The 18,681-nt window shown below is 42.5% G+C and overlaps 3 protein-coding genes across 5 annotated transcripts; 1 reads left to right on the forward strand and 2 right to left on the reverse strand.

Annotated features, from left to right (window-relative positions):
* Positions 1-1,257: 1,257 nt before the first annotated feature.
* Positions 1,258-5,944, reverse strand: calhm3 (calcium homeostasis modulator 3). 2 transcript variants are annotated; one of them, XM_023840741.2, is made up of 4 exons: positions 4,949-5,944; positions 4,398-4,503; positions 3,295-3,550; positions 1,258-2,325 (listed from the first exon to the last, which is right to left on the reverse strand). In XM_023840741.2, exons 2-4 carry the CDS (start codon positions 4,454-4,456, stop codon positions 1,876-1,878), a joined length of 765 nt encoding a protein of 254 aa, XP_023696509.1. In that variant the 5' UTR covers positions 4,457-4,503; positions 4,949-5,944; the 3' UTR covers positions 1,258-1,875. The 2 variants fall into 2 exon arrangements, with proteins under 2 accessions (XP_023696509.1, XP_023696500.1); XM_023840732.2 differs by having other exon boundaries at positions 1,261-2,325; positions 4,398-5,944.
* Positions 5,945-6,122: 178 nt separating this feature from the next.
* On the forward strand, positions 6,123-10,947 carry LOC111858711 (inositol 1,4,5-trisphosphate receptor-interacting protein). Of its 2 annotated transcripts, none has more exons than XM_023840719.2 (2): positions 6,123-6,252; positions 8,241-10,947. In XM_023840719.2, exon 2 carries the CDS (start codon positions 8,252-8,254, stop codon positions 9,860-9,862), a length of 1,611 nt encoding a protein of 536 aa, XP_023696487.2. In that variant the 5' UTR covers positions 6,123-6,252; positions 8,241-8,251; the 3' UTR covers positions 9,863-10,947. The 2 variants fall into 2 exon arrangements, with proteins under 2 accessions (XP_023696487.2, XP_023696478.2); XM_023840710.2 differs by lacking the exon at positions 6,123-6,252 and adding an exon at positions 6,511-6,613.
* On the reverse strand, positions 10,935-16,140 carry LOC111858733 (glutathione S-transferase omega-1-like). Its single transcript, XM_023840752.2, has 7 exons — positions 16,033-16,140; positions 15,677-15,712; positions 14,604-14,712; positions 14,276-14,498; positions 12,144-12,245; positions 11,836-11,942; positions 10,935-11,701 (listed from the first exon to the last, which is right to left on the reverse strand). The coding sequence occupies exons 2-7, from the start codon at positions 15,702-15,704 to the stop codon at positions 11,551-11,553; spliced, it is 720 nt and encodes a 239-aa protein (XP_023696520.2). The 5' UTR covers positions 15,705-15,712; positions 16,033-16,140; the 3' UTR covers positions 10,935-11,550.
* Between the last annotated feature and the right edge of the window lie 2,541 nt (positions 16,141-18,681).

Here is an 18,681-nt window from a genome sequence, read left to right on the forward strand (position 1 = left end):
ATAGTCTTAGTGTTATTAAAATCAGTGCATATATTATCACAATGACTTTATTGACAGGTTTATTTAAATACATCACCGGACTAATTGCAATTACATAAGAAGTCCTTCTTCGGTAATCAATTGACCATATGTAAGCAAGCTGAAACTGCCCTTTAATGAAGATTAGAAGATGGCTGAAGACCGGGGACCTCCATGCTTGGCAAAGACACATCTCTGCTTATTTAAAGCGGCCCCACCCTGTTTGAACAAAGCCAGCTCATCTCTCGCTGGTAGAGGGGTTGGGACACGCAAGCATGCAGCCGATTCATGCGAAGGTGCGCGTCACGTGACTTTGATGAAGAAGTGGCCCACAGAAACCAAATCTGATGGTAAAGCACGTTTGTCTGCTTGACGGGCGGCCCTGCTCTCTCGTCACGCTCGTCACGATGAGGTGGCATCTTCTAGGCCAGAAGTCAAACCACAAGCGCTGGCCCATCACCCAACTGGCACGTTCAAAGTCAATAAGCACTGGACAGCCCAAAAGTGCTTCTATAATAATACAATTCATTTACTCTGCACAACATTTAACGTATTGCACATATGTGGCATATCATATATAGTATATACATCAATCTACTGATATGGGGATATGAGTGATTGATAGCACAATAAACTATTCAACAATAAGCTATTCGGCAATAAATTATTCCACAATAAGCTATTCGACCATAAGTTATTCCACAATAAGCTATTCGACCATAAGCTATTCGACAATAAGCTATTTGACATAGGGTTACTTGATGGAAGTGTGTGTGTTTGCTGATGAGCCTCCTGGGAAGATTGAATTAGGGGTCAGTGAGCATCTACATAGATCCTAGAGCTCTTGGTCAGAAGTGGGATTCGAGGCTGAGTATGCAAAAGCAGGCAATGACAAATCCAGCGCATTCAAATAGTCTCAGGTCAAGTTAATCACATTCAAATATCTGAGGATGTCCGCATGTAAACAAAAATCAGAGGTGCATGTAGAGAGGGGGAGTAGGCTTTCACTGGGCTGGGGGAAGGTACAAAACAACCATCCTATACAGGGGCGTTGGAGGGGCATGGAAACCAGGGCAGATGCGGGGCCCCAGCACCTGACAGGGGCCCCTGAATACAAATAAACTGGACAGGGGGGTCCAAAGTGAGATTTTGTCAGATGGCCCAGAACATTTAACCATTTTTAAACACACACAACACACACGTCTGTAATTATATCTTATACCTGTTGGTGTGCAGTTTTCTCTGGTTCCTCCCCACAGTCTAAGAACATATTGTGGCTAATTGGAGTTACCAGATTGCCTGTAGGTGTGTATGTGTGAGTGAATGATCTGTGAGTGTGTTCTGTGAGTGTGTCCTGTGTTAGATTGATGCCCCATTCTGGGTTGTTCCCTGTCCTGTGCCTGTAAGCTCTGCCCCCCTTAGCAAACCTGAATAGGATACGTAGGTTCAGAAAATGGATGGATGATTGCAACTATGGTTTTTTATAAAATTGAGTTTCCCCCTTGTCGGGACCAAAAAATGGTCCCCAGGTCAAAGTTACAGTTTTTTTCACATTGTAGGGACATTTTGTCCCCATAATGTAATATACACATGACCCCCCACACACAACGCTACAGCTGTTTTATAGGGTAATTGTTCATGTTATTTTTCTTTTCAAAAGATTTAACAAAAGACAAAAGTGTTATTTTCCTTCATAGAAATCACAGTGAACACAGGTACAAATGACAAGCATTCTATACCAGCCATGATAAGGATACAATAGTCACAAGAGATGATGGTACAAAGACCTACAACCCTCAGGCCTTCAAACTGCATCTGGTCTCTCAGGATCCACCTTCCAGGATTTCAGGGCAGGAATTAAACATCTGAGAACAGTGTCCGGCCGTTGTGGTCTTCCCAAGTGATGTACACTTTGGGCTGATGTGCAGTCTTTGTCACATCCAACTCAGGTCTGCAAAAGTACCAGGTATTCAGCACGCGGTCCACCTGTTCGTCTCTGGTGATTCCATGGAGATGGTCCTCATCCTCATACTCCTCATCCCGGTGATGGGGGTGGCAGTGAGGGGGAGGCAGCTGAAGCCGCAGCTGCATGTCCTCCTGCATGCTCTGGAAGAACTGATGGACGCACTTGCGTGCGAATTCCCGCGCGTGCAGGACGCAGGTCTCGTCAAACAGCTTCTGCTCGATGTCTAGGTAGTTGCTCCAGTAGCGCGTTTGCAGGAAGGTGGCGTGGTCGAAGCAGGGCTTCACTACTCGGCCAATGGCTCCCAGGAGGATAAGGAACAGCAAAATGGACCAGCCGATGGCCTGTAGGGGGCGGTACAGGGAAACCAGGTATCTATTATTCATCCTAATTTGTTTATGACCAGATGCCATTTTGAACACTGACAGCTGTGAAAAAGTGCAAAGTGGCACTGAAGGGCAGCTTTAACATCGTGATAATTACATTTATAATGGAAAACTGCACAATTATTTTAATACATAATTAGGTTCTTGCTTCTTGTTGTGTAGCTCCTGCTCCCATCTGCTTACACTCGTACCTGGGCTTTCACTGGAAGCTCAGCCTAGCTGTACCTGGGCTTTCACTGGAAGCTCAGCCTAACTGTACCTGGGCTTTCACTGGAAGCTCAGCCTAGCTGTACCTGGGCTTTCACTGGAAGCTCAGCCTAGCTGCCCTTATGCCTTATTGACTCCTTGACATTATGTAACCTCTGTTTGCAATGTGCGATTGGCCTCGCTTTGAACATATGTGCTATCCATCCATCCATCCATCCATCCAACCATCCATTTTCTGTAACCGCTTATCCCTTTCAGGGTCACAGGGAATCCAGAGCCTATCCAGGGATCCAGAGGCTATAGGCACAAGGCAGGGAACAGCCCAGGATGGGGTGCCAACCCATCACAGGGCCCACTTACACACCAGTCACTCACACATGCACAACTATGTGCAATTTGGCAACTACAATTAACCTCATAATGTGGGGGGAAACTGCAGCCCACATAGGAAACCCCAGGGTGACATGGGGAGAACATGCAAACTCCTCACACCCCGAGGTCCCAGGTTCTAGAGGTGTGAGACAACAGTGTTAAGCATTGTGGCACCGTGCCCCATCATGTTAAAAGCTAAACATAAATGTAATTAGTTTTTATTGGCGCTTAAAAAAATAAGTGGAAAGATGGCTATAAATCTGAGCAATAAAATTTAAATGCTCCTCTTACACCAAGAGAACAAGTTTTCTGGCCCCTCCCTGAATGGAAATATAGACAAACGCTGACCTGTGAGTAGCAGCGCACATAGCGAGTGACGGCCTTCCGGAAGGTGCTGTTACGAAACACCGCATCCTCTTTGCACGGCACCTTGGCCATCAGCCGGACGAGGTCTATGCCGGTGTTGTTGGGTATCCCCGTGAAGTGCCGGGGGTCCACACTCATGCTAAAGGCGCAAACGAAGCACTTTCCATCCAGCAATGTGACCAGCACCCAAACCATAGGGGCTAGCAGGGCTCTCTGCATCATCGCTGAGCACAGATACCTGAAATGGAAACGCAACTTTAAATGCCAGTGCACACCGTCAGACAATGCTTGGAAATTCACGCAGGCATTGCCGACACACAAACCACAATTGTTTACCAGAGGACAAAACGTGAATTTCATGAGCACCATTATAGTTGATTTGCTTTTGATTAAACTATAAGTAGGCCTAATTGCAGAACTCTACCCCTACCTAAGACAGCCTGCGGGCTTCACATGCTTTATTATTAATTACTAATGGAGTACTCTGTTTTAATTGGCCTTATAGACAATAATTCCTTGAAAATAGCCTAGATATTACGTTGAGATATTAAGATATCTGATACTCTTTATTTTACCTTTTATTTACAGATTGATATACTTCCTTTCTTTGATTTTTCCATGTCAAAAGTTTAAACGTAGATTGGTTAGAAAGGGGACATTTTATCTTTGATCTTGAATAACAAGGGAAGTGTCCGTCTCTGATGTCTAGGCTATTCCCGGTGTTTGTTGGCGTGCCAGCTACGACTCGAAGCACATATGTCTTTGACACATTAAAATGACGCTTTTGTAAAGCAAACTCGAAACTAGCTGTAAACAAATAGGAAAGGTTCACTTCAACATGCTTTTTTTGTTTTCAACATTACCAGCAACCTTACCATCCCAAAGAGCATTATAAGTATTAGGACTGCATTTTCAGCAAATTTACAAAGCTAAATGTAATAGACATGACAGCAGTGAACACTATGTATGCGATTTAAGCATCGTACGGAATACCTATACACATATACACTAAGCATAATTAACAAACCTACCGATTTGTTCCTCCACCACCACCAAGCGAATAAAACAGAAAAACTGCAACTTACTTGACAACAGCTGGATTTTTCGTTCTCTTCCCAGGCGGTCTTACCCATTCCTCCATCATCACCCCGGTGTGCCGATTGATTATTACCCCCAAGAAAAAGAGTATTACTGGGGGTACAAACATCACCCCTAATGCGTATAGCTTGTTGTATTGGGGAATACAAGGACAGTTAAAGTCGAAACTGGTGTACAGCTTCACGCTAATCAGAGCCAGTATAACACAAATCCCGTTTGAAATCGATTCGGAGTTTGATTGAAAATATTGCAACACCAGTTTTAAACGGTCCATAATTAACTATGAAATATTATGTTACGATTATTAGTTTAGATTTTTGTCTGATAGTTAAGAATTAGGCCTATTTTATTTTAATAGTATACTATCTTTGTTCTTAATTTTACTTTGCTCTCAAAATATACGTTTTAAAATATAATTCCAGATATACAAATTAAACATAAAACATCGACATCGAATGAATAGCTACACTTCTTGATAATATACACTAATAATGTTGATCGAAGCGACTACAACAGTCTGGGTGACTGTCATACGTACGCAAGGCTTGGATCGGTCGCAGAAACCTTCCAGACACCTGTCACATGAAACTTACCACATATTCTAAATAGCGATCGAAGCAGGACAACCTTTGGCTGACAGCGCCTCTCATGTTGGTCTGGGCGTTTTTCAGTTTTCCTTCTCCTATTTACTTGACTAATCGAATTGGTGAAGTCGTGAGGGTTATTGGTTCGAATATAATCATATTGCTTTTGTTTCTGTTAAGCCTATACTTGGAATAAAAGGCAACCATGATTGGGTAATTGAATATTTGGATTGTACAAATTAGATGGATATTTTACATTGCAAAAGGGAGAATGGTTGTTGCCCTGATAATTAGGACCTTTAAACCCGGTTTAAATAAAACAAATATAATCACCACACGCAGGAAAGATTGTATTTCTGCGGAACATGAGATTGACAACGGTAGCTAAATTATAACAAATCCAAATTTGTAGGCCTATTTGAAAGTAGGATACTGTTGAAACATAGGTCATGTTTATTTCCAGAAAATGTGAGAGAAGTGCGATTAAATCCACCAAGTCATTCTGGGATTTCCGTATTAGTGAGACAGACGTAACATCTCGGTGTCATCTCCTTGCACCAGTCACTTTTACATTAGCTGTCTTTTGTACACCCCGGCCGTAACATTCAACCAATCATTACTAATAGCGAGAAAGAACAGCGGAACACCTACAAACGGCACATGAACTAAGCCACTGCATACATGCTCAGTCGATAGATAGAAACAAAAATGCATAAATATCCAATAAGCTGAAACGCTATTATAATGAACTAAATGGAAACACCTCCTATAGTAACCGTTGCCAGATGTGGCTGCAAATAGTGGAACGACAAAAAAGAAAAATGTTTCATTTTGGGCGTCAAGAAAAACAGGCTACTGGCTCAGTTCCACCCCTGTAGCCTAATTTCAGGCGGTCACACCTTCCATAATTTCTTCCTTTGTGTTTTTTACTGAATCGCCCTTAAATTGAAATGAGCCAATAAAAAAAAATCAGCAGGCGGTCATCTAAGCAGATAAGAGGCGTTATCGCAGAATCGCCCCCTTTAAAGCGGATGTTTGTGCGACGGCTGTGCTTTTTATAGGAGAGGGAAAATGTTTCTCATGGTCAGGGCAGTCAGGAAATGAGCGAAAGCCGCGCTGCGTGAACACGGGCTAGGAGACGCGGAAAGGGGGCTGCCTGCCTCTGTGCCTGCCTCCCTGCCTGCCCTTCGTCACACGCTACATCTCATGGCCTCGCATATGACGTCTTCCGATTAAAATGAGCATGTTTTGTCAGAAGGTCGGTATGTTTTTGTTATTCCTTAGTTATTAATCCTTAGATCCTCAAATCGTTATATTAATATTAAATGGTAGCAGTCCGACGTCCAGTGCACAGAAGCTGGTTCAGTGGTTGGTTATGAAAATGTTGATCATTCGTTGAAATTGTTGTCGACGATTAGTTTAAAACTTCTAATTTTATCTTTTCCCGGGCTAATACAGCTATAAAGCCGATTTCTTTGTTTCTCGTTTGTTCTGTGACTCGAAACTAGCCGGACTAATTGAGTATATGGTGAATCTGTCAGGAAGTCGCACATGCGCTTCTCCCGCTCAGGAACGACCGCTTCGTTACGACTGGAAATAAGTATTATACACCTTTTCAAGTATGTATGAAATTATTCCGTATGTAAATATAAATGCGCATCTGTCTAGTTTTATTTAACGAGTCATATGGCTACGATGAGGAAGTGTTCAATGGCTGTATCAGTTCCTGCTTATTCTTAAGCGACGGTTTAATGAAGTGTGGTTTACGGTGCCCACTGTTGCTCTTAATCGGAATAAACAGCCTACCTCGTTTCGCTTGAAATATTATTTTTCACGGTGGCGTAAAATACTAATGATGTACGGTATACAACATACGACGCAGCAAAAACTAATAATCGTATCCGCGTTTATTTTTGGCCCGCATGGTTTATATAACAATGACAGATGTGCATTTACAACACAAAGGTACACAATCCACATTCTAGGAATCATAACCATGTTGAAGACTTAGCGTGGGGATTTTCCTAAGCAAACGGTGTTACAATGTAACAAATCTGACTTTAAAACAAACGTTAGTACCCAAACTCTGGCTTAATTGAGTATATCACTTATTAATCCCCAGAACCCGTCCTATAAAACAAAGATAACAGGGTCTGTTTGAGGTGCTGATCTTATTTCACCATAGAATGATTTACTTTGCCCAGTGCAAAATCAATGGCCTGTAACAACCACTCAATCCTTCAAACTTATTTTTGGATGATGTATCTGTTTGGCATCCATTCTTATCAAGTTTTCTGCTTCTTGTCAGCAGCAGCAGCATTCTGAAGTACAACTTAAACACCAGGAACAAGTTTTGTACAGAACTTCCTTCCTCTTGTAAGACTTTACCAAGAAAGTGAATGCGAACAGTTTGCAGACTCTCGCATAACTCAGAGGACCTCTCCTTTGTGAACCTAAATCTGTTGCATTTTATCTTAGAAGGCAAAGTTGAGCTAGTTACATAATTGCCATATCAGGTAGAATGGACTATTCATTGTGGGGGTTAATGGTTTTTGATTCCACAAGAGTATTGAAGGGGGAAAGTTTTATTTGGGATTGTATTGTGTTGCAGCAGACCCTTAAATGTTATCTGATTCCCTTCTTTGCTGGGTCCACTGGGAGCAGGACAATGTCGCTCCTGTTGCCCCACAAATTCCTCGTCAGGTCGTCTCTTTCGGCCCCTGAAGAAACTCTTCGCCTATAGATCATCGACTGCACTACTGCTGTTATATATAGTCTGCTTGAGTTACAACTAAAACACAATCGTAATCTTAAAAATAGCATTGAATTTTAGCCATGTACCTAAACCTAAGCTGATTACTTTCATAATGTGTTGAAGCTGTCCTTCTCAGTCCAGTCCTCGGGGACCCCAGACAGTCCACATTTTCGCTCCCTCCCGGCTCCCAGGCCACCTGTACCAGGTACCTGGTGTCCTTGACTGCTTGATTGTTTGGTTCGGGTGTGCTACTGAGCTGGGAGGGAGCAAAAATACGTCTTGGGGTCCCTGAGGACTGGATTGTGAAACACTGTGTTAGAGAATATAATTATGATGTGGCAATATGCAAGTATGACAGAAGACAATGAATTTCACTTGAAGGTGTCAGTTGGGTTGAGGGTGTGTTTGCTCACACAAATGCCCATGTTTTAAGATGGTGCTGTTTAGGTGGTGTTGAACAGTGGTGATATCTGGATCTTCTATCCCCACAGAAACCCCAGTGATGATGCAGGGGGCTCTCGTCCGTACGTGTGTGGTGGTGGCTGCCGCCATCCTCAACCACCCCCTCCTGTTTCCGAAAAACAACAGCAGCATCTTGGAGCAGGACGCCGAGCTGCTGGCCCGCATGAGGGAGCACGAGGAGCTCCTTCAGGCCCAGCAGCTGCTGCTGGAGGTGGAGGTGGAAGCGGCTCCTGAAGACCAGAGTGAGGAGACGAGCTACAGCTGGTACATCTGGAGCGCACTGTCTCTGGTCGCCTTCCTGACGATCGAGCTCTGCAGGCAGGAGTACGTCGACCCGCACGCCCGAGATCTCGAGGACGAGGATATCTTGCCGGCCGACTCCAAGTGTTCCAACAGTCTATTTCCAGACAAAGGGCTCCTTGGGAATTTTTACGAGAGGTGCGTTCGCACATCTGCCCACGAGAACTGGAGGGTGCAGGAGTTTGTGGAGGGTTTTTCGGACGACCTGCTGGAGGCGTGGCGTAGCGTCTGCGACAGGGAGGCCGACATGGAGGTGGAGGAGCCGATGGGCGTGGGGAGTATGTACGAGGGATGGAGGGCGAGCAAGCCCTTGATGTGCGATCTGCTCGTGCCGTTCGCCCCCCCGGAGCCGTACCGCTTCACGTTCCAGCTGTGGTGCACCGGGAACGGCGACGTCCCCCCGGATATGCAGGGCTGCGGCCGGATCCAGGTGGTGCAAGCCGGCGAGGACGGGGGCGGCTGTCTCTGCGGCAAAGCCGACCTGGGTGACGACCTGCTGTGTCTGCTGCACGGCCGAAACGAGAAGCCCGTCGTCAGCAAGGCGGCCGGGGACCTCCTGTGCTCCAAGAACACGTCCTACCTGGCCAAAGACAAGGTCATGAAGTGGTTCCAGGTCGCCGTCACGAAAGCGTGGGGGCGGATCTCCCACAAATACGACTTTGAGCTTATGTTTCGCAGCCTGGACTTCCCTGGCGCTCTGAAAGTGCGCTGGCCGTCAGGGAGGACAATCGTCCTGAACATCATACCAGTAGTGCAGCTGGAAGACACAGATGCCTACCTTGTCTCCCACTTTCCTTCTGAGGACCACAGCTCCTCTGATATGTACTGGCCCATTTCCTTTGCTATCTATGAGAAAAATCTACTAAAATATTTAGTCAAACGCTTGCCTGTCGACTCCTGCCACCTCCAGTGCCTTCAGATTGTGTGTTTCCTGCTTAAAAAGCAAACAGGCTTGACTGGCGGGAGCGCACTGACGAACTACCACCTAAAGACGGCGCTGTTGCACCTGCTCCTCAACCGACGGGTGACCGACTGGGGGGGTGCAAAACTGGGGGCCCGGGTGCGGGACCTGCTCGGCTTTCTAGAAAGCAGCCTGCAGGAGAAGCGGCTCTGTCACGCCCTGCTGGGTAACCCCAGGCTGCCCCAGGATTTCTCCTTCCCGGTCATCTTCCGGACGGTGGAGCCAATCAATCTGCTACGACCCCTGGTTCTCCAGAGGCAGCGGTATGCCAGCACGGTGGAACACTTCCGAGAGATGCTGAGAAACGCGCCGGTGCTGATACAGGAATATACGCCCCAGTTCTCCATTCCTCACCTGCAGCAAACCCCCAGCCCCAGCAATCAGGCGTAGAGTCGGCGTCTCCAAGAACGAGCGCGTTGACATTGACCCGGATGTGTTACGGCCATTTCTCACCCCTAGTCTGTATGTGACATTTCAGGGCTGAGACTCGGTCCCACTCCGGCCCTACATTTGAAACATGATTAGACGCAATATCAATGGAAAGAAAAACCTCAATCTCAATGTTACGGTTCTAAAATTCAGTTTTACAGATTGTAGTATATTATCAGGAGCCAACCTGGTTCCTCTGTACTTTTTTGCTCTGATTTTGAATTTGTTGCCACCCTTCATTAGTGTGGAACATGTCCTGGGCAAAAAAAAAGCATAGTTTTTTTTTTTTTGTCATTTTAATGTTAATGTCTAACACAGCACTGAATTGATACATAGCACTGAGACAATTTCAATATGGTGTTGATAATGTATGATGCCACAGAATGGTATTTAAATTGTATTGCTGGTAAAGGATTTTGTATGTTACTCATCCATCCATCCATCCATCCATCCAAGGGTGACGGTGAACAGTCCAGTGCAGGGCCTAAGATGTTTCTGCTTTGTTAGATGCTGGTACAATAATGTGGTTTGAATATCCATGTAAAATCACAAAACTATGTACTGCAGCTCTATGGGCCGGATGCTTCTCCAAAGAAAGTGCACTCTGTGCTCCTCTGGTTTGCTGCAGGAACTGCAGTCGCCGTGTCCTTTGCAGAGCCATTGTAGAGTCAAGTTTCGCAAGAGGAAGGAAATTACAAAGCGAAAGTAATACGCCCTTCACTCACCGACTCAGCTGGGAAGGTCCCTCCAGCGTTTACTACACTCAGACTGCTGGGAGACAGGGGCAGTTTGGCCCATTCACATGTCTGCCTGCCTGCAAGTCATTAATATATTTAAATTATAGCAAAATTGCATCTGGAGTAACAGGACAAACCAGCAAGTGAAGGCGCTGGGGAAAATGCCATCTTTGTGTTTTAACTTTTGTTTCAATATTAAAACAATTACATGTTTTACTATCAAATAGAAAAGCAACCTTTTTTTTAATTTTTGAAAATGTGTTTTTACACTTGTATTTAAAAAAATAAAACCGAACACCGGGATCATCATTCGTTTTATTATGAAACTTTTCACATTGAGCAGACATAGATATTTGACAGGAAGCCATTATCTGAAATTTTCCATTGTTCAGACACTGTAATTATTGATGGTAATTGGTAATAATAAAAAAGATGTCTGAGGCTGAGTCAACTGGGAAACACCCATTTGGCAGAAGGAGACTGTCCACCTTTGTTTACCCAAGTTAGACTGACGTCACATCTCTACAAATCAGTAGAGACATCTTGTGGCTGTTGTCGGTAATGCATCTGAGATTACTAAAGTGTTAGCTTAATTTAACTTGCATGGATGAACTGTGACCAAATATACATTATTATGCCAGTGGAATGAAGAAGCGAGGCATTAAGTGACCCACACACCATGAAAAGAAAGTAGTTAGGAGGACCAACAGTAGAACTTTCAATATCAAATATCAAAACATTTAAAAAAAAAATCACTTTATCGTCATGCAAACCATCCCAGCAATAACTTGGTCTATTACAATCACAATCACCACAGTAGATATGGAAAGTTACTTGATAGAGAATATAGACCTGATTGATTAAAAAAACAGAAAGCAATAAATCAAAGACAAGAACAGACAAGAAAAATCTCTACAGGCCTAAGTCATAGTTGGGTTTGCCATCAAAGAAGCTCTTGAGGAAAGCTTTGTGGGTCTCGCCATCAAACATGGTTGCCTTGACAGTGGGATCCTCAACCATACGCTTCATCCACTCCTTCAGCGCCGGGGCTGCATCCAAGAGGCTGGAGAAACCGTGAAACATTTATGCTCCACAGCCGTTCTTGTAAATCACATTTTAAAGAACATAGTATGATCATCACAAAGTCATGCAGAACACAAAGTATCTTAGATGTTCAGGGCAACAAGCCGTACTTACCGTGCCACTCCATAGCCATCCACCCTCTCAAACCAAGGCCACATCAAGTAATCAATCATAGTCAAAGAATCTCCTCCAAAAAACTTTGTCTTCCTGCCAACTAGAACCTGGGAAGCAGACATACATGCACATATGGATCCAGTAGTAATGCAGCAGGAAACTCAGACAAATAAAATCCACATGCAGAAATTGCTCCAACATTTGTTTTGAAGGAATGTCTTAATGACCAAAAACAACACTACACTGCATTACATCAGTAGATACCTCAAGAATGCAAAACCAGGTTATCACAATGCATCTTAACAAACCTCATTGAGTTTTATGAATTTCCCTTTCAGTTCTTCTTCCTCGGCAGACGTGTCCTCACCCTTGCTCTTCCCAATAGGGATTTTATAAAAAAATGGAACAACCTGAAGTAGAATGTAATAGATTATTGTGGAGTCACAGATGGTCCATGCAATTGGTCACTCCCACTCTGGATATTCTGTGAGAGTTGCAGACCAAAGATAACAGCACAACCAACAACCAGCATTCAATGATCTGTTTGATATGGGTGTTAGAAGAGAGACCAAAAAAAACCTAGAAAAACATGCTGTCATGCTGTTATTCCCCATACAGCCCCTCTCCCCCCTCCATCAAATCTTCCCCACACAACCCACTTACATAATTTCTAGAATTACTGGTTGGATCAACTGGGAATATCAATAAATTTGCAATCAAGTTCACCAGACCTGCAGTTGTTCTTTCATGTGCTGAGCTAGAGCCAACTGACACGATTAAATTCCCCCATGATAAAGGGGCAACCTGCAATAAATTTTGGCAAACGAAAATCCCTCACTGAACTGAAAATATTATCAGAATACCATCCACCCTACCCTACCCACTCCCCCCTACTTCTCCAAATTTCCTTATTAAAAATCCACGTTTAATTAAACTCCCCCCCCTCCCACTATATTTTGTTGGGTTTCCTACAATACACTTTGCTAACGGGCTACCGGACTGCTAATGATAAATTTTATGAAGCAGGGAGACTAGCGACAAAAAATATATAAGCTTTATTTTAGAATATTCAGAAAATCAGTTTGCCCAACACAGTTTAAGAACCACTGACCTGTACTATGTTCCTAAGAAGTTGGAAAACATCCACGGAATACTGTTTTCACAGCCTCCCTTTACATCCTCTACCGCCCCCTAGCGCAGCTACTTCAGTTTAGGGGTGATTTGTCTCAGGGGCATGAAGTATAGATTTTCATCCATATAATGTTTTTGTGAAGTGGTAATAAGATCCAAAGATCAAATAGAGTTATCCTTTTCAAAAAGTCAAGCATTTTCTGCAGTCACCCTTCGCTTTACTGCCATTAAGCTGTGTTGGTCTAATTTTGGTCCAATTTGTCTCTAAATTTCCAGATGTTAGTCTACACAATATTTTTTCAAACTTTGCAGACATCTGTGAAATAGTTACTGCCGCTTACGTTTTGGGGCAAATTATCTCAGAGCGAGCTTTTCCACTGCACCAGGTACCGTAGTTTCGTATGGAATTATGTGTGAAGTTTAACCTATGAACATTTTGTGTCTGCCCTGCTAATTTAGCATAAAGATCCCAGTTCCTTTTGTGTGGTGATGTGCAAGTGACACATGAAGGTGGGCAGGAACTACAAAGGTTCCTGGTCGAGACAACTGGGACCACGTTCCGGAAAGTTGTCCTGGAAAAGGGTGTAATGCTGGGGATTTAGCGGCTGGACCAGGCCAAGGGGATGCCCACGTAACATCTGGCTGCAGCAGATAGATGACCATTTCTGGAGAGTGGGACTGGACCTGGTGTGGGGGGGGGGTCACCAACTGGAATCCTGAGGTGTCGCATTGTATGTTGGGCACAGCAACGAGCTGGACCTATGCATGCTCCCCAACCTAAATGCCATCCCCCCAGCTGGTTGTTACTTTTAGTACTGGTACCTGACCAGAAGTCAATGGAAAATTTTTAGTACCAAATTTTTAGCACCAAAAGTACAGTACCTGGTGCAGTGAAAAAATGGCCAGAATGAAATCAGGTGCAGATCTTCATCCATACAATGTTTTTTATGAAGAAGTAATAAGATCCATCAATTAATTTTTGACTTATCACATTCATAAAGTCAAATGTCATCTGTAGTCACCCATCCATTTGCTGTCACAATGTAGCGTTACTTCAAATTTGATCAGTTCCAGATCATCACCCAAGAAAAAAAAATAAAATCAAATATGTATCTGCAAAGTTTGAAAAAGGTCCATCAAGCACTTTTTGAGTTATCGTGTTAATGACAAGGTGTCTGTGGCAGCAGTGGTGGACCAGTCCCAAAACCATATATATATCCCGTCCAGGGAATGTAAAAAATGGGAAGCTAATGTCCAGTGAATGAAATATGGTTTTGACACATATGTTTAGTTACAGGTGAGTTACTACCTTGGAGAACTCCTCAAGCAGCATCTTCTGTTGGGCCTTCTTAAATGGGTCAGCAGGAAAGAGCTTCTTGTCCTGAAACATTTCATCCAGGTACTCACACGTGATCACTGAGTCACAGATCAGCTGACCCTGCACAGTCTCCAAAACTGGAACGGTACCCGCTGGATTTTTTTCAAAGAACCAACTAGGTTTGTTCTTCAGATGGATGTTAATGACTTCATAGCTGAAAATGAGAATGTGATGCTGTTCATTGTTGTCACCTCTGAAATGTAACATGCCTGTTTGATTATATTGTTATAGCAGCGGCTGTGGATAAATTGAAACTCACTTGATACCCTTGGCGTTGAGAACCAAACGCGTCCTTTCAGCAAAGGGGCAGAACCTCATACTGTATATGCGGATTTGGGAATTGGTCACTGGACCCGGAGCTTGGCATCCTGTTGGTTTAGAACAGGAGGAGTGATTCAGAGGAAATAATGGCACAAAGGGCGATGATTATAGTTAACAATCATATTTTAATGTCGTTTTGATTGACCACAGGCTTTATCATTTGTTTTGGTCACTTTCAGAACCCTTTATTATAAGATATCAAAATTAGAAATACAATTCATGCATTATTTGCCTGCAGCTTTACACAAATGTTTAAACGTAAAAGAGTAAGTAAGAAAAATACAATTTACACGATCGAAAAAAATTAAAAAATCCAGATTGGCTCCAGCTCAGGGGCTATTGATGTAGACAATTTTAGGTTTAAATGGAACAATATAGATTTGTTGTAAGATTTCTTGCGTGAGCGTGAGTCTGAAAGCGTGAGTAGGATGCGTGGGAGTTGGCAACCCTGTTAATTATTTTTAAAAACTTAGGTCAAATAAGTGGGCAATTTTACACGATCATAATGAGTCAGCAAAAATATTGGGAATCAGGGCTGAAGCCGATACCGAGATTAAAACCGTCAGCTCTTCCTATAGGTGTGCCCCGTAATGGTTATTGGAGTTGCAGAAAAAATACCGAGGACTTCACCTCGGAGTCCTCATATGGTACGAACATGCTGGCAATGAATATCATGTCAACCTGTTGTCTAACCTGCAGCTCCTATCTGAAAAAAAATGTTCTATATTTAATCAGTCATTTTCGCGGTTTTTCAATGTAGGCTACCTAAAGTTAATAAAAAAACAATTACTAAACTAACTTAACATGGTATTTCAGTTCATTTTGGAAGAAATGTTTGGCACTTGACAAAATAATTATTCATTAACAGATAAAATAACGAAACCAATCTTAACCCGCAACTCACGAACTGTTATTAAGATGAAATGAATATGCAATAGGTTTACACTTTCTGCTACCACACACTTTGTAAGAGCCTGGCACATTAAATGTAGGCAAAATAAAAGCGATTACCTTGGACGAGACATTTCTGTGAAGCCATTGATTCACCTGGTGGAAACCACAAATTTGTATAGGGTAGATGCATCAACTTAATGCATACAGTCACTGTGGCAAAACCAAACATTTCAAGTTCATTTTTAAAAAATGAAAAATCAATGCGCTAACTAAATACCTAGAAAACTGTACACGAACATAAGCGCACAGTTCCTGTTACTAAAAAGAGTAAAGTTTAAATAGTTATAAATAATTGCAAACAGATCAACCCCTCTTCTATGTAAATCTGGGTGCGTTCTTTATTCTTTCTTAGCAAAGTTCCTTAGCAAAGTTTACACAAATATTTCTACAGACATTACAGGAAAAGCACATACTTGAGTTCACGGCTTCCTACTGTCGCTGTCAGTGATCCGCGCTGCTCACGGAAAATGGCGGAGAGTCACGAACGTTGAAGGCCGGAGTTTCTTTTCTAGCCAATCACTTAAATCATAGTGGGGTGGGCGTGGCTTTTGGGAATGTGAGCAAACAACCCAATGTTTTAGGGAAAGAGATAAAAACGAGATTTTTTTTTCTGACTATTGTATTACCATAGATACAAAATTCATACAGGTATTTTACATATGGATGTTTAGGAAAATTAGTAAGTCGGGTAAAGTTGGAACCACTATCCTAATACTATATGCCTAAATTGAAATATATATTTCTGCTGCTGATATTGTAGTATCAGGGATGTTGGCCCCACTATGTGCTGACTTGATGATGTCTTCATTAGGTTGGGTTCCATGGGGTCCTAGTCATTATTTATACATCTGTCATTCTTTGTATTTTGTGGTTAATGTTAAGAACAGAAGGGAAATACAAAGCATAATTTATGCAATATGCAATGCATTCAATAATGTGATAAATAATTTGAGCATGTTGCTAGTGGATAATGGCAGTTGGCCTTAAATAAAGCTGAAAAAGAAATCCGGTTTTTCTAAAGAAAACCGTCCTTTGTAAATTACAGGAGTGGTATATTCAAAGCACAAATAATCCCGTTAAATCTTGCAGTGTAGCTATGACTTAGCAAAAGTTATATAATGAAAACAACCACCATGCTTTGAGGGCTATGAGTCATTAACTGTATGGAATCATACACAGTTTGCCGGTGCTCTGTGCCCAGTTCCAAACAGTAAAACTGATCTCCTTCTACTCTAAACGTCAATGGAATAAAAAAAACAAAAAACAGTGCCCCCTGCTGGGCATCGATATCTGAAGTGTACGTGGGCTGCAAAAATGGGCATTTACTAAAGGCGTGCCATAAAAGTGTCTATTGTGTAAAATCCCAAACCAGATCGCAATGCAACAGGTGGGTCCTCTTAGGTCAAACTATATTTTGGATTGCAAAAGAAAGGCTTTTAAATCCATTCAACATCTAATTGTTTATCTAGTACAAGGTTGGGGGGAGCTTTTACATTTTGAATCCTTAATGTTTAACTATTACAAATTATTCTGGGATTTCACCAGCTGGATAAGAGAAAAATTCACAATGCGTGTTAAGTTCAAAACCACTTGTGTGAATAACACGACTGTATACTACATTCTGTAATAATGGTAAAGTCATGGAGACATTTATGCTAATCATGTAACCAAGACTAGATCATCCTACAAAAGGTCTCCACAGCAGACAGATGCAGATCAGTTTAGTATGGGGTTATTTAACTAATTTACATGAACCAAACATAGATATCTGACAGGTAGCCATTATAAGGAGGCTAGTGAACGTTTTCTTTGTCATAACCTTGTAGTTATTGATATATAATTTGTAATTAGTTACATATAATAATAATGTAATGATTTTAAAAATTACACTGGTCGACATGGTTTTTGTTTCCTTCAAAATTTTTTGTGCACCAGATAGATTTTGTGATGCTGATCACAGAAATAACTTTGAAATCTTCCCAGTGGGCAAGGTTTTTGAGAAACAGCTAATTTTCTAATAGTTAGGAAGCAGTGTTAGAATCGGAGTGGTTTGCATAGTAATGGGCATTCCAGTTTACATGCCTGGCAGTAGTAGGTCAGAACTATTGTATTTTTAAAAAAATAACTGATGTAATTTATACTAGAGACTCATTTCGATCAAATTCTTCATGGAAATCTGTCTCATCATATGTACTTGGGCACCCAAGCACGTCTTAAAGACACTGGTTCCTGGGCAGAAGAACATTGCATATGAGCCACTGGTTGATCCGAAGAACGTATTTCTTCCACTTTTGCACATAAAACTTGGGCTAATGAAAAACTTTAAGGCAATGAATAAGCAAGGCAAAGCCTTTGCGCACTTGCGACAGATGTTTCCACATATCAGTGATGCCAAGATGAAAGAAGGCGTCTTTATTGGTCCACAGATCCGTGAAGTGATGAGGGACAGTCATTTTGATGGCCTGCTGCAGGGTGTCGAACCTGTCGCATGGATCACCTTCAAGAATGACGTTTCTAACTTTCTCGGTAACTACAAGGCACCAAACTACATCAAACAGGTTGAAAGTCTGCTCCAGGCATACAAATCAATGAACTGCAACGTGTCACTGAAGTTGCACTTTCTCCATTCTCACTGGGATTTCTTCCCAGCCAATCTCGGTGCAGTCAGTGACGAACATGGAGAAACGTTACCAGGGAAGGTGGAGTCCGTCTATGCTGGGGGGCTATTGTTGGACACTGATATGTGAAGCCCCGGACAGTGACTACAAATGAAAATCTGCATCAAAACATTTCTAATCTTCTCTTTTGTTGCTTACATTGCAGTATTATAGCATAGGCCTATGCCACTGATTATGTTATCATGTTAAATGCATAACTGCAGTTCTCTTTAAAACCCTACCTGATTCAAAAATTTCAAATACATATTTGAAAAAATTATGGAAAAAACAAAAAATTCCCTAAAATTTGTTGGCCAGTGTTATGAGTGCGCCAGACAGCCAATTGGGAGCGCTTACCAGAGCCAAACTGTTTGACTGACAGCATGTTAATTAAAGACATCTTGT

Source organism: Paramormyrops kingsleyae, chromosome 3 (genome assembly GCF_048594095.1).
Source record: "Paramormyrops kingsleyae isolate MSU_618 chromosome 3, PKINGS_0.4, whole genome shotgun sequence".
NCBI lineage: Eukaryota > Metazoa > Chordata > Actinopteri > Osteoglossiformes > Mormyridae > Paramormyrops > Paramormyrops kingsleyae.